The sequence below is a fragment of the Myodes glareolus genome, chromosome 4, assembly GCF_982192425.1.
Source record: "Myodes glareolus chromosome 4, mMyoGla1.1, whole genome shotgun sequence".
NCBI classification, from domain to species: domain Eukaryota; kingdom Metazoa; phylum Chordata; class Mammalia; order Rodentia; family Cricetidae; genus Myodes; species Myodes glareolus.
Window position 1 is genome coordinate 57,970,886 of NC_142029.1, and position 15,237 is coordinate 57,986,122.

Below are 15,237 nucleotides of genomic sequence, written 5' to 3' on the forward strand. Positions count from 1 at the left end.
CATCCCAGCATCATGTTGTTTTTTTTTTTAATAGCCCACTAAATCCAGTTAGTGCTGTTCATATGTGTATATGTGCATAGTATGGACCAAAGGCAACCTACCAGCAGCCATGTCTGAAAAGAAGATTGAGTCCCCCTCCTCCAGCAGCTATTGACTACCAATAGCTCCTCAGCTATGGGTGGGGCTCTCTGAACCCCCTCCCCCATCCACCCATCAGGGTATTGCCCTTCATCTTGGAGCCTTTCCAGAAAGAATGCAAACACCAGCATCGTGTTCAAGAGATAACTATTTCCACCCTGCACTCGGGAGGCAGAGGCAGAATGAGGCCAGCCAGGGCTACAGAGTGAGACGCTGCATCAAAAACAAAACAAAAGCTGTTCCTGTTTGGAACAAGAATTTGAGATACTTAAAGAATATCCTCAAGAATTACAGATATTTTAACTTTCAAGTTTATGGCTGTTATAAAGAAGAAAACTTCCCCATAAAAATGAGCATAAAACCATCTGCTTTAAAGGCAGAAAATACTGCCAGTTTTATAGAAGTGGGTGTTACAGAGACTGAGTGCAGAAGGTGGTTATTAAAATATAACTACAGTACTGGACAAACAGAGGAGTATTCTTGACACTCCTGTGATTATATTTCCTCTTAAGTAAAATTCTTTTAACACAGAAACCTTGATCTAATGCAATCCAAGTTTTATTTAATGATTTATTTATAAAAATAGGTAATACCAGAGTAGATGCCACATACTTACAAAAAACTGAATTTGGATATTCTCAAGGTTGCTAAATAATGTTTATACACTAGTTTATATTTCTATGTTAGGTCTGAAACATGTGGTGTAGGAGGTCCTTCTGTATTTGTGTTGCTTTCATTGGTTATTAAAGAAACTGCCTTGGCCTAGTTGATAGGGCAGATCTCACGTAGGCGGGGAAGACAACAGAATTCTGGGAAGAAGGGCAGAGTGGCAGACGCCATGGTTCTCCTGCCCAAGACAGACGCTGGTTAGACTCATGCGGGTAAGTCACAGTCAAGTGGCGATACACATTAATGAAAATGGGTTAGATCAGGATGTGAGAGTTGGCCAAGAAGAGGATAGATATAATGGGTCAGGCAGTGATTTAATTAATACAATTTCTGTGTGGTTATTTCGGGGGTTAAACAGGCCAGGCAGTGGGACACGGCCTGCGTCCTCCTACTACATATATGAAAACAAAAAGTCCTTTTAAGGAGGCTGTCCCTCCTTACCTTCAGCTCTCATAAAATTGGAATGAGTCCATCGGGTGCTAGGATACAAGGAAGGAAATGACAGCTACTTACTCTTCCCAGCTCCTTTCTTCTGTGTGAGCCAAGAGGCCTACTGTTTTTCACTGCAACATCCAGTGACCTCTTCTGTACTTCTTCCATAGGAACAAAAAATTCAAATCTTTAAAAGTCAAAACATTCAAAGTGAGATTTACACGTAGTCACTTTTGTGGAAAACAGTTTCTTTCACTTCCCACTAAAACAAGAGCTGTCAACTTTCAACAGTTCACAGAATCAGCACTGGCTTCTAGGCTCCCAGGTGACATGTCATCTAAATCCATGAAGTGTCAAGAGACTGCTTGTGATGATCCTCAGAGAGCTGCTGTTTGGGATGTGCTGTGTCCTGACTCTACACTGACTGCTGTTTCACGGCTCTCACCTGCACCCATGCAGAGGACATCTCAGCCTTTCTGTTAGCAGAGGGGCAGGGTGCTCATGAGGTAGGCTCGCTGGAGCTGCATGGAAAATAACTGTTCTTCAGAGGACTGTGTACCAGGCTTGTCAGAGAGGCACCTGGACCCTGACTTCTGGGTTTCTTTAGGGTGGGGTTTGTTCAGTCTGCCTTCAGATAACCCTGGCTTTCATCCTGTTGTAATTTTTAGAGAGAATGACTAGCAGATTGTCTTGATAGTCAGATGCTCCCTCCTGTGTTCTTCTGTAGCCATTTTAACATCTTTGTGTAATTGTGTCAGAGTTCCCCTTCAAGGCAGTGCCCACTTGTGTGGCTATGGATGGTGTGGCTGGCAGAGTATTCAGTGACTGTTGGGTGAACATTCTTGCTGAGGACAGATAGAGACTAAAGACAACTTGGTTTCAGCCTTTTAGAGTAGTTATGATTGATTAAAATAAGAGGAAAAGTCATGTTCCCAACCTGGCTAGAAATGTCTTGTCTGAGGACTGCAAAGCAGAGGATATCAAGAATACAGTGGCTTGGTGGTTAAGAGCACTTGCTGCTTGTTCAGTTTGAAAGAAAATAGCCCCCAAAGGGAGTGGCACTATTAGGAGGTGTGACTTAGTTGGAGGAAGTGTGTCACTGTGGGGGTGGGCTTTGAGGTCTCCTATGGTCACACTACACCTATGAATCAAAATGTAGGACTCTCAGCTCATTCTCCAGCACCATGTCGCACCATGATGATAATGAACTAAAAACCTCTGAAAATGTAAGCCACCCTTGAATGTTTTCCTTTATAAGAGTTCCGTGGTCATGATGTCTCTTCACAGCAATAGAAACCCTAATACACTACTCTCACATAGGATTGAAGCTCAATTCCCTACACCCACACCAGGTACCTCAAGACCATCTTGTAACTGCAGCTGCAGAGGATCCAGACCCTCTTCTGGACTCTGCAGGTACTATTACAGACATAGAATACACATAAATTAAAAAAAGTAAGGACTTGCTACCACTGGACTATATCATCAAAAGCAAGAAATGTGCTAAAAGCTTGCCTCAGTTTTGTCTTCACAGATGTAGATGAAGAGAAAGAATCTCTTTTACCTGCCAACCTTGTTATGTTGCAGGAGAGAAGACAGACCAGAGAGCTGAGAGTATGCGCTATTCCGCCACCAGGAAAATTTTATCCTCTTAAAAACAGCACACGTAAGCAGCCTTGATCACATTTTTGGATAAACTGCCACAGCAGCCCCTTTTCCCACTAAAAAGTATATAGGGGCTTCATGAGGTCAGACCACATTTGTCCTGTCCAACTCAGGCCCCAGGCTCCCCCACCCCCGTATCTGGCAAGCTCCAGCATACTGCTAGTGTTTGGTACTCAGTACTATGAAAATAGATGAGGTTTGCTAAGCCCTGCCCTACTCACGTCTCATCAAATAGTGGCTCCAGGGTCTTGCGCTTTACTGAGGTCTTCTTGCGACTTGTCCATCGCCTTTCAGGCAATAGGTAGATGCGAACATAGGGATCAGCTCCACTGCTGGTACATGGTGTCAGGTTTCTGATGGACAGAGAAAAGGGGTTCCTAAGTACTCATTTGGGAGAAGGCTGTACCAGCCACTGGGGATTAGATGGACTGGAGGATTAAAATTCTCCGTACTCAAAAGACAAAAGCCCACAGAATTAAAGGACGAGCTATCAGCTGTGGTTTTGTTTTGAACACACACATTTTTGTGCTGTTTGGGTAGAGTCAAGAATTTTGTACTCAAGGAATTTGGGGGTTCCTCCTTAGGAAGACCTACTTGCTATTGGCCACCCCAAGACAGCAATCTGAGCAGAGTCCTTGGCTCTTGAGCCCATGCACACCAACAAAGAATGGTCACTCAACATGCCCCTTTGAGGATTTTTGCCACCGATGGCTTGTAGGTTCTCAAATATCATTTAGGAGTACATGGCTCCTGCCGTCACCCTAAGCAGCCCTGTCATATGGTCGCCTGATATTTCCAAAAACCTCCCTGTCCCAGGATCTCTTTACCTGCACCCGTTGACTAGCACCCTGAGACAGTGTCGAAGACACACATAGCGTACTGTGAGCTGAATCTCACCCAGCCGTCGCGGCCTAGGATCCCCATCTCTGTGGGAAAAAAGGGGGGCTGTCACAGTAAGAACTATTCCTCTCCCTTCACCTGAAGATAGAGAAAGATGCCCGATGTGAGGAACACAGACTCATCTGGGTCAATAATTCCCTTCTAGGTTCCATTCAGCATTCAGTGTAATTATCCTACTTCTTAGTAGAAAGCATAAATAAACCCTGGAATGGATTGGTCCTTATATCCTGATTGCTTGTAGGGCTTGAAGGAATTGGGATTTTATAATGGTCTCTTCTGTCTTATAGGGTTATAATGAAGAATGAATTAAATCAGATAATACGCTAAGCCCATAGGAAGCACTTAATACATGGAATCACTTATATAAGTCCACATTCTAAACTTTTCATGTATTCCCACAATACTCAGAATTCAGAAAATATTTCTATGGAAGGGACCTGAACAACTGAAGGCATCATGTAGCCAGAGTTGTATACCAACAACAGAGTTCGCCCCCTTGTCCTGTGTCCTTCCTATTAGTTCAAGCTGCCTCTTGTAAAGACATGTTGTGAGAAACCTGGACTTGGACAGGCCTGTAATTTCCTATTTATTCTTCAATCCAAGGACCTACTTTTCACTCAAGTTATATTAGAAAAGATCAAGCAGAGAGATGCATACTCAATGTTGAGGCTGACATCTGTCATGTCAAAGCAGGAAGAGGCCAGGGAGTTGAGTGAGGACATGCTGGGAGCCAGCCTTGTGGGTGGCCATGCGAATGGGAAGGCAGGGCGGCTCATGGGTCTGGGTGACTTGATGGGCCCTGGAGAGTGGGGGCCTGGGACAGTCAGGAAGATGGTAGCTGGGTTCCTCTTCTTCCCCATGGACTCACAGAGCCCTTTGGCACTGTCCTTGCCTTTGGACTCCAGGCCTGTCTCTGGGGGCTCAGGCTCTGTGGCCGTGGTGACAGCTGTGGTGGTATCAGTGCTCTTGGATGCTCCCTTGATGTCAGAGGCAAGGTCCGAGGCACGTGTCACATCTACAGGGCCTTCTCCCTGGGATGGGGCTTTCTGAGCCTGGTTGGTGGCTACCTTCTTGATGAACAGAGGGCCTTTCTTTACAGCATCAGGTCCAGTATATGGGCTCCCCAGTTCTCGTTCCTCCACACATAAGAACTAGAAGCATATGACAGGGTTGTTCGTAGGTGGGGCTGCCACCCTCCTCCTTCCCCTTCCTCCTCAGTTGTCAATCAACAAGCCCTTTCCTAGGGAATTCTGTTTCCAAAAATAAATGTGGGACTGAAACATCTTCATTTAAAAAGTAATCTAGAATAAAAATTCTACTGAGCAGCAAAGATCGATTAACAAGAGCTATCTCAGCTTGTATTCCAGTTAGAGGGACGGTCTTCCTCAAGCATACCAGCTTGTATTCTAGTTAAGGGAAAGTCTTCCTCAAGCATACTATCTTATAGAACTATCAAGAGTTTCTAGTTCATATTCAGATTTCCTATGGGTTTTTAAACCTATTAAGTTAACATAACAATGGATCTAGGTTTGTAATGCCCTGTGGTATTCTGCCAGATACAAAGCTAAACCTCCCTACAGACCCTTTTGATTCAGGCCATCAAGGACCACTGACCACACTCATGACAGCCACAGAACAGTTACACTGAAAACACAGATGAGATAAACAGCAAAATTCATTGCCAAGATCCTCTTGTGGATCATACTATTAAGACTGGGTATTGTGGTTGCAGACAATGTGTCTCCCTCAAACCTTTTTATGATACCACGTTACCCATCTAACATGGAAAAAAAAATTAACTCCCAGAATCTTCAGACAACAGAATTAACAGATTACAATCTAAACATTTTAAATGACTCAGGATGGATTGGGAATGCAGACAATAAAAAAAAGACTATGTGATTTGGAAGAGATGAAATTAAAGATGAAAAAAATTACTATCGAAATACAAACCATACTGAAAAAGTAGTAAGCCAGACACAGTAAAATGACATGGTGATAAGGAGGATGGTTATGAGGAAATTAGCTGGGAATAGAAGATAAGGTCGAGGCATGGATCAAGGATGGAAGTTCTAGAAGGAAGGGTTAAATGAATGGAGGAGGGAGTGTTTGAAGCAACAAAGAGATGGTATTATGACAATATCTCTTGGTCCCAAAGAGACTGAACTTTTGGCAAACCTCACAGCAAAGTTAATAATACCTTTAAGAGCATTTAAGACTGTATTTAAACCGCTATTCTACTGTGTACTCAGCCTGTTGAAGTTTTCATCCCATAATGCAACATCAAGGAAGGAACTTTCTGAGGTTATCTTCAATGCGTTAACCCAATGAGTAGATGAAGACACAAAATCTGTCCTGACTTCTGCATTCAACAGATAACTCACTCATTGCTGAGCCCTGTTCCAGCTCAGCCCCACCCACTGAGAAAGGAGGTATTTACCCGAAGCACCAGCCTCATGGAGATGAGGCTGTCCAGGCCTGAGCGATCCAGCTGGAAGCGCTGCTCAAGGGTGAGGTTGGCACAGGGGAGGATCTGGCACAGCGGAAACTCCAACACTCCCAGAGCACACTCCAGGTCATCATCCAGCACCTGGGCAGTGGACCAGTCACAAAACCAGGGGAGAGCTAAGCCCACTATGCTACCATTGCATCTGGTACTGGGGAGTCTGTGCTTATTTCAGGAAGTATACACTATGGAGCAATTAACATCTGGTGCTATTCAGCAGGTGGGATTGGCAATAGGCCAGACCTTGTACCTGCCTGGAGTCTAGTGAAGGGAGTGACTCAGAGTAGAGGTGATTATAGTCTGGATGAGGCCAGTCTGGCATGCACTCAGGGCCAGCAGGGCTTTAATACGGCTGTATGGTAGGGCATTTAGGCTCAGTTCAGGGCTCCAAAACCATCCCACCCAGCTCCAGCACTTATAGGCCATGTGCTCTTGGGCAGATGGTTGCTTTAGCCTCTATTTGCTCCTGTAAAAAGGAGGTCACTCTTCTGCAGATCTTTTGTAAAGTCTAGACTCTAGCACAGAACCCTCAGACTGCATAACCGTAGTGATCATCGTAAGGAGAACTAAGGAGATTAACTGGTTGCCTTCCTACAGTCTCCTCCGTGGTGACCTTGGGCACCGACCTCAAGGGGCTGAAGGCTTGTGGGGCCTCATACCTTCCCAACATACTTGGGGGCTGACTACTGGTAGAACTGCCCAAGGGACACAGAAAACCCTCACCTGCCCTTGGCCTAGAACATTCTCAACTGTCCCCAGAGCCCTGCTTCAAGCAAACCTCCAGGCAGAGCTGCTCAGCTGCCACACTGTGCACGAAGAAGGAGAACACCTGGCTCCACACAGGATCCTTGCTGTGGGGACAGGTCTGAGGACAGAAATGAGACCAGCTGAGTGCCAGGTTGAACATACTCTGCTCAGTGTGACGACCCACTGCCACGGGGAGCCAGGGGACAGTCAGTGTGGCAGAAAAGGCATGACTTCAGACCATGCCCCAGGGTAAACCCTAATCCTGCTGCCCTATTTTTGGCGGCATCATCACTTAGCTTTAGATTGTGAATGCTAAAGCCACATAGGGAGGGGATTCCGAAGGTTTTCTAGGCATTCAGTGTGAGAGTTTCCTTCACTCTGCCTCTCCTTAAAAGGGGGCGGGAGCATCATTTCCTTATCTCGGGCCTACAAATGAATTGTCTTACCTTACTTGTAAAGGTCTTCTTGCCTACGGATAGCTTGACATATGAAGAAGGGTCTCTGCTGGCCTTATTCTGTAAGGGGAAACCCACAATGTTGAAAGCAATGTTTTCAGGGCGGGGCCCAAAACATCTTACCTTTCCCGATGCTCACCCCTCCCCCAGGCATGCCAGTGGGTTGTAGGGCAGCTGTGGCTCCTGCTGGGGAAAATCTGCACTATGGCATGAGCACTGTGCAGAACTACCTCTGGGGAGAAGCCCCGAGTGCAGACCAGAACTAGGACAGACATGTCCAGACCCCCCACCTTCTGGGTCCTTTTTATAAAATGGCAATCACTCTTGCCCAAAACAAGAACACCTGGAATACATCACTATGGGACTCAAGTCTAGTGCCTTGCACAGGAGACTCAGTGAGCCCATGCTATGTGACAGACAGGTCCTGGCTGCAGTCACTTCAGGGGAAAGGACTCAGGTTCTCGGTGATATTCACTTACTTTGGCAAACCTGGAGAGTTTTTTGGCTCGGTATTCACCATTCAGGTAGTCAAAAGGGTTTCTCTGCAGCATAAGAATTGGAGTTAAAACAACACATGGGCATCTGGCTGTGAGCTGCATAGGGCAGTTGGGTCCCATGACTCACCGGCAGGTTGCAGGCATTTTCTAAGTAGACCACGAGGATGGCGGAGGAGTAGTCACCATGGTCCTGCAAACAGACACAGCCCTCACTGAATATTCCCAGAATCCGGGCAGAAGGACGCCAGCCAGCCTTCCAGCTAACAACCTAGCCGTATGTGGCTGAGAACACATCACAGCAGGATAGGTTCATCTCAGACACAGAGGTAGATGTCCCTGTGAAATCAGGTGGCAGGCCCTGACACAGCTCTAAGGACTCATCTTCCCTGAAAATGAAGTTCAGAGGCTTCTTACTGCCTGGTGGAGAGAAGAACATGAGTGACATGTTCTCTAGGAGACAACAAATGGGGGCTCCCGCCTCTCTTGCCTCTGCCTGCACACAGTAGGTAGAAGTGGGATATCGCCTACCTATTTGAACCATTAGGCAGAAGTGGACTCTCTTCTCCTCTGCCTGCACACAGTAGGTAGAAGCAAGTGTCCTCCCCTGACAGTCCTTTCTGTGCTGCAGCCACTGCCACCCACTCACCTCCAGCAGCGCTTCCTGGTCCGTGATCAGGGAGAGCCACTCCAGCCGCAGGTGCAGCCTCCCGCTGGTTGTGTCATTGAGAACAAACCACTGTGAGGCAGAGGAAGGAAAAGAGAACTCAGGGATGAAGATGGGCTACCGACAACTAGGGACTGCATAGTTTTGAGACTAGGGGAAAGGGTTAACCAATCCAAAGAGGGCACAGCGGATGCAGTGGGACTGGCAGATGTGGGGCAGGAGTCTTACAGTTGGGGACAATGAAACCCATGTCTAGCCTACCTTCCTCTAAAAAGTGACTTCCCTTGCTGAGTTTCCTTAGTCTGTGGACATTCCCCAAAGAAACTTCTAACCCCAGCCCTAGGGGGCTCCCTGTAGCCATCTGGGCCTCACCCAATTCTTGTCCCTGGGAATGGGTATGAGTACAGTCCTGCACAGAGGGGACCCATCACATAGGGCCAGATGACCCAAGTGACCTGCTAGAGCCATGCATTGAAAGGGGCGTTCCTGGGGGGAGGGGTTCTGGGTGAGCCACCCTACCTCATCAACCACTCTGTTCATCATGACATCTCCAAGGCAGATCTGCAGGCTGGAAGGAAAGGAGAGGGTGAGCACAAGAGTGGCCAGAGCAGGCCCTGGGGGCCCACATGGGACTCTGTTCTCAAGTGGCTGGATGTGGCCATTGGGACAGTGGCCTCATTCCTCCAGGTAAACAGTGGGAGACCATTTGTAGCTCATGAGGAGGGAAAGGCTAGTGACCTTATGCTCCATTGCACTTAGGCTGCTGGGAGGGAGGAAGGGACAAGCAGAGGTCTGGATTCATCACCTCTGGGTCTTTCGACAATACGGCTGTTAGCATGTTGACTGCGGTGATTCTTCATTGTGCCAACCTGTCCATGAGTCACAGGAATTTGGCTTCCTGTGCCATCTAAATGCCAACGGCACTTTAACAGTCAGATGCCCCTCTGACTTAAACTGGTACCAGTGCCCTGGAAGTGGTACTAACTGATGATCTATGTGTGAGGAAGCCAGGAAGTCCTGTATCACAGTGTTCCTCTAGCCTACCATGACCCAAATCCAACCCACGGGTCCTGCCAGCCTGAGGGAGGAAGCAGTTCCCGTGTGACTTGAAAGTGTACACACATTCAACTTGGACCTGAACTCAGCCCTGGAAGGTGAGTGCCATGAGTCTCCCTTCCCACCCGCAACGCTACACCACAAAGACACCAGAAATGACCAGCACCCAGCGGGGAGCTGCGTCTTCCATTTATTTGTTCATATTTCAACTCGTTACATCTCCATACTCAGGAAAACAAGCTGCATACTACAGGGACATAAGATCTGAGTCGCTTCTTCACCTGCCGCCTGCTCTGAGGAATAACCAGCTACATCACCGTCATGTACCTCTGCTCACAGACACAGGCATCTTGGGTCCTCTTGTGGGAGGCAGAATCCAGCTGCACTGTGCCCTTCTCTACTCGCGATCACACTGCGATGGCCCCAGTCACTACACAAGCTCCACACTGAATTCTTCGGTAAATGTATTCAAACATTCAGCTAGTGTCTTCCACAGGAGGGCATTGGGTGCCCACAAAGACTTAGGCAGTAGGCATTTTAAGGGCCTGTATAAGTTCCTCAAGGCGGGGCCTCTCTAGACTAAGTGAGATTTGGCCAAGCCACCCCACAGGGCTCATGTGAGCCCTTCCACAGCCTTGAGGTCTGGATGTCATCACATGGGGAGTGATGAAGGCTCCTTGAAGTGGAGCACCTAGTCATCATGCCACCTTGCTCCCTGTTCCAAATGGGATTCTGGGTAGATTCTAAGTGGGACATGAGCCCTAGGGTCCTCTCTGTACTGCTACTCTCCTCCAGGGCCTAGGTCAGGGCTGGAGACGCCTTGGGAGGTTTGTAACCGGACTGTACAATGCTAGAGCAGATTGCCTGGCACACTCACTTGTGCCACAGTAGCCATAGAGAGTCAGAGATCACTAAGCACTGAGGCCTGTGCCCACTAAATGCCCCACGGTCCAGCCTTGTACCCCAGGCAGTAAAGAAGCTCCAAAGCCCAGATCCCCACTCCTTACCTGCCCAGGAAGTCATCCCTGTCAGTGTCCTCGTCATACAGGTCCACCTCCAGGTCCTGCCCAGGCACTTCGTACACCATGAACTGCAAGGAGAGAGAAGCATCTTGCCCTGCAGGTCTTGACTGCTGAATCAGACCTTAAATCAGACCAGCTTAGGGCCCTGGCCTTGAGCCTATACCCCTCCTCTCTAGGGGTATATATTGAGCAATGCCCCTCCTCTCTAGGCAAGCAGAGAGGACCAGATACAGCACAAGCATGCCATAGCACAGTGCCCAGAGGACACTGGCTGCCATCTGTCTGCCTTGTGCAGTCACATTCTCCTCACCAGGGGGCTGTGGGCCACCAGGAAACTAAGCTTCCCTTTGTCATCCTGCTTCCATTGCCGGGGACCAGATGTAACAGAGCATGCCGATAGTGTTGTAAGGAAAGGGTCAGCTGGGAGGTGGTCCTGCAACTGTGAGTTGCAGCCACCCAGCAGCAGGGAAGGCTGGGAGCTGTGGGCAGAACTGCTTGTGCACTATTCTTTTCCTTCCACTTGCAAACATCCCATGCCTGATTCTGGTGGGGGAAAGGGCACTGACTACGGGGTGAGAAGAGCCTACCTCTGAGCCTGCTGAATAAGGAACAAGAAATAGAAAGACCTATCTGCCCATAACAAGTCTCTCCCACTAACCATGGTTTCCCTGTTGGGCCATGAGAGCTGCTTGCTCATCACAGCCCAGGGAGAAGCCTGGAGACACTAGGACTTCCAAGACAGATGGAAGAGAACCTCACCTCAAACACTTCATTCCAGGTAGGGTTCAGGTTCTTGTAGACGGTCCTGCTCCGGCAGTGCTGCAGGCCAATGCTCACCTTGGCGTACGGGTCTGACTTGCCTCCAAGCCCTAGGAAGTTGTCCTTCTGGGCCAGCTTCTCGGCCTCCAGCAAATGGACTCTGATCACCCCCTGAGAAACACCCAAGCCCCAGGTCACAACTGCCTCCTCTGGGTGCCAGCCTCAAGTCCAGGATCCCAGGACCAAAGCCACCAGAGGTCACTGTTGGACAGAGATGGCAGCCAGAGATAACAGTGACCTAGCCAAGGCCACACAGCAACTGGTGGCAGGGTCCACTGCTCTGCCCAAGGCTTTGGCCTTCCACACTCTTCGCCAGACTCAACATGCACGGCTGGCTCAGCTGAGGCTGTTTCTGCTCCTCCTCCCTTCAGCACCACCGGAAAACTGTACAGACGTAAACTGAAAGCTAGGGATACTTCAGGCAGCATGTTGTGGGCCTGCCTGCACTGGTGGTAGGTCACTGTATGCATAAATGCCTCAAGTATCATCCACCACAGGGCAGACCCTCTCCACACACTCCCACTGTTTAAAAGAAAAGCAAAAAAAGAAAAAAAAAAGAAAGAAAAGTCACAGTTCTTGACTCTTAGGCTATGCCTCTTTCCTAGCACAATATATCAGAGAACACATACATTTTCTTTGATCTCCAAAACAACCTTGAGAAATCTACCCTTAGGCACACTGGCAAAAAACATAAAGATCCGTGGACAGGCTGCTCATTGCACTGTTATCTGCAGCAGTGAAGGCCAGACACAGCCTGAATGTCCATCAACAAGGCTGGTGGTGCAGTGCCAGTACCTCCCACAGTGAAGGGCTGTGCAGCCATCAGCACGGATGTGGAAGGCTTTATCTGTACCATGGCAGTGGGGTTCTGGGATACAGTTAGCAGTAAAAGCAGGGAAGGAAAATAAAACACTAACATCTATCAGAGAAATGGGGACCACGATAACTACCACTTACAGCCTGTGCTACTATAGAAGCTTCCACACACACACACACACACACTTTTAAATGGAGTTGACCTACAACAGTAGGGTGGCAATGTCTCTACTATACTTCACAGATGGGTTACCTCTATTGGGACTGTCCTCACAGACTCCCAAACATTACAGGCTATTGCCAATGCTCTTGTACTCTCCGGGATTTGATAAGACCCTTGTGGTGATCTGAATGAAAATGGCCCCCCAAAGGAGTGGCACCATTAGGGGGTGTGAATTCGTTAGAGGAAGTGTGTCACTGTGGGAGCTGGCTTTGAGGGTTCTTGTGCTCAAACTCCCCACAGTGTGACTTTCAACTTCCCATGCCCTGCATATCAAGATATACCCAGTACCATGTGTGCCTGCACATTGCTATGCTACCCACCATGAGGATAATGTAAGCTCTGAAACTGTAAGCTACCTCCCCAATTAAATGTTTTCTTTCTATGAGTTGCCATGGTCATGGTGTCTTCACAGCGATAAAAACCCTAGCGAAGACAGCCCTGTTGCTGAAGATATCATGTACATGAGTCATAGGACAGGGAGAGACCAGGCTGGTACTGACCTGGAAACTTCCTTTTCTACCGGCTCACGTTCATAGTGCTTGCTTTACATTCTACTGGGGGAGAAAGGCAATGTTCCCCGGCTGTGAACCCCGAAAGCTACAATGACTGGCTTGGCAATACACGGCCACTGGTGTAATAGAGAAACAAATGTCATGGGAGTGAACAACACTTCCTGACTGAACTTGAGGCCCACTCCACAAGATGAAATCCATCTTGCCTGGGGCTATGATTGGTTTTATGAATCTATAGTTAGACAGGCCATGGCTCCAGGGGAGACTCTACCACCATTCTGCTAAGTGAATGTAGTATTAAACTAACTCCCAACGAGTTATGGCTTGACCCATATATTAGAGCACCTCTCAGCCCTCATTGGAGAAGTTTCTTTTTGCAATGGATGGTGATTAACAGAGAGACCCACAACTCACCAAGGTGCAGAAAATAAGAGACTAGAATGGGACATCTAGATCACACCCCAGCTCAGGGATCATTGCAGAAGAGGAAGTGGGAAGATTGTAATAGGCCATGGATGACTACAAAGAAATAGTGTTTTCCAGACACAGCATGGGGCTGCATATATAAACTCATGGGAGTTGTGACCGCATTCCCAAGACCTGCACAAGCTCGAACCAGACAAAATTCCAGGGAGACAGGAAGTTAGGTGATAGCCCTGCCTGATTAATTCTCCCCCTAGCAACTCTCAATTTCTAGGAGCTCCCCAGCTAGCTGGAGTGAACCTTCTTGGCCTTGGTATCGTCTCCTCTCTCCAAAATACACTATATGAAATTCTCAAAGAACTAATCAAAATCTAAAAATAAAAGGAAACAGCGACTATGAATATGAACAAAGATTACACATATGACTGTGTGTATGTGTCCGCATTAACACTCAAATACAATGGGATACATTACTTTAATGGTGGGGGGCAGGGACTGGGGGAAAGGAACAAGAGGCAATAAGGCTCCCTAACATGCAGTTTTGGTATTGGCCTTTAGAAACACACAACTATGTTACATAATTGTAGAAAATTAAAAAAGTAAAACTTGAAGATAGAGAACAGAATGAAATAAATGTAAATATTCATGACCTGTTACCAGAAACACATAGAAGCTGTCCCCCATTGTTCTAATGTGACAAATTGTCAGGACATCCCTAGGGCAGGTTTTAGGAATTCTTACATCGGTGAGACGGTGTTTACGTTGTTATGGGACTGCATGTAATGTGGATGAAAGCCAGTGAGCCGTCATGGGAAGACTGGGGACATCCATGCTGCCTCCCTGGCCAGCCCACGTCCCTGAATTTCATGTGAGCACTGTAGAATATGTCAGACTGAGTGTGAACAGAAGGCCTGAGGCTTTTCACCTGGCAGACAGTAAAAGAGATGTTTTCTTCTTCCAAGGCCCCTAACTGCAGCCCCTTAGCCAGTGCTACTATTTGTACGGCAGCCACAGGGCAATCTCTGGGGGGGGGGTCTCATGAATGGATCCCAGACATGGAGGAAAATGGACTCAGGATCCAAAGAATTCCCATCCTGGGTCAACCAAGAACCTTCCTTTTCTGTAGATCCCAAGGTCCTGTCCACCACTAAACAGAATCAAGGGAGGCTTCCTGAGGGAGGAAGGTGGACCTCGGGTGCCGTGGAGTGCCTACCTACAGTTTCAACTGCAATCTACAGCGGGGACAGGAACATAGTAAAACTACATGGGTGCTACCCCTTCCCAGATGGCGACTTTGGGCAAGTCACACACCTTTCCCAGCCTCTGCACCACCCTGTGAAATGGGTTGCCATGACCTCAAATGAGCATGAGGATGCCCACTAGTGAGCACCGTTCAGAACCCAGCCATGGCCTGCATTCCTCCTCATTGGCCCAACATTCGAGCCAGCTCCCGGTACTCACACTGGGCAGAGGGAAGCGCAGGTTGGTTATATCCAGCCCCCTCTTCACCGGTACAGTCACACGGTTGGGCAGCACCAGGTGGGCAGCAATGAGGTCTTCCAGCAGGCTGTCTGATACGTCACTGAAACGTCAGACGTGACCAGCTATGGAGGGGTGACATTGCTTCCGCATGCCACCTGCCCCTGTACCCATCCTCAGAGCTGGCACTAAGAGACTAGCTTGGCAGAAGGCT

At 48.1% G+C, this 15,237-nt stretch overlaps 1 protein-coding gene and 1 long non-coding RNA gene across 4 annotated transcripts in view; one reads left to right on the forward strand and one right to left on the reverse strand.

Annotated features, from left to right (window-relative positions):
- The window catches only part of Esyt3 (extended synaptotagmin 3), a 47,574-nt gene that overhangs the window by 2,704 nt on the left and 29,633 nt on the right, over positions 1-15,237 (reverse strand). For 2 of the 3 annotated variants that reach the window (XM_087905486.1, XM_087905485.1), the window contains exons 8-21: positions 15,006-15,126; positions 11,511-11,681; positions 10,737-10,819; positions 9,193-9,241; positions 8,656-8,745; positions 8,137-8,199; positions 7,992-8,054; positions 7,504-7,572; positions 7,089-7,175; positions 6,245-6,394; positions 4,462-4,955; positions 3,732-3,830; positions 3,126-3,257; positions 1,321-1,426 (exon numbers count right to left, since the gene is read on the reverse strand). In XM_087905486.1, the coding sequence (XP_087761612.1) occupies positions 1,321-1,426; positions 3,126-3,257; positions 3,732-3,830; positions 4,462-4,955; positions 6,245-6,394; positions 7,089-7,175; positions 7,504-7,572; positions 7,992-8,054; positions 8,137-8,199; positions 8,656-8,745; positions 9,193-9,241; positions 10,737-10,819; positions 11,511-11,681; positions 15,006-15,126 (1,777 nt within the window). The remainder of the gene's footprint in view (positions 1-1,320; positions 1,427-3,125; positions 3,258-3,731; positions 3,831-4,461; positions 4,956-6,244; positions 6,395-7,088; positions 7,176-7,503; positions 7,573-7,991; positions 8,055-8,136; positions 8,200-8,655; positions 8,746-9,192; positions 9,242-10,736; positions 10,820-11,510; positions 11,682-15,005; positions 15,127-15,237) is intronic. The other variant, XM_087905487.1, reaches the window with a different exon arrangement.
- Positions 923-4,017, forward strand: LOC148122281 (uncharacterized). Its single transcript, XR_015737700.1, has 2 exons — positions 923-1,019; positions 1,531-4,017. It is a non-coding gene; the product is annotated as an uncharacterized LOC148122281 (long non-coding RNA).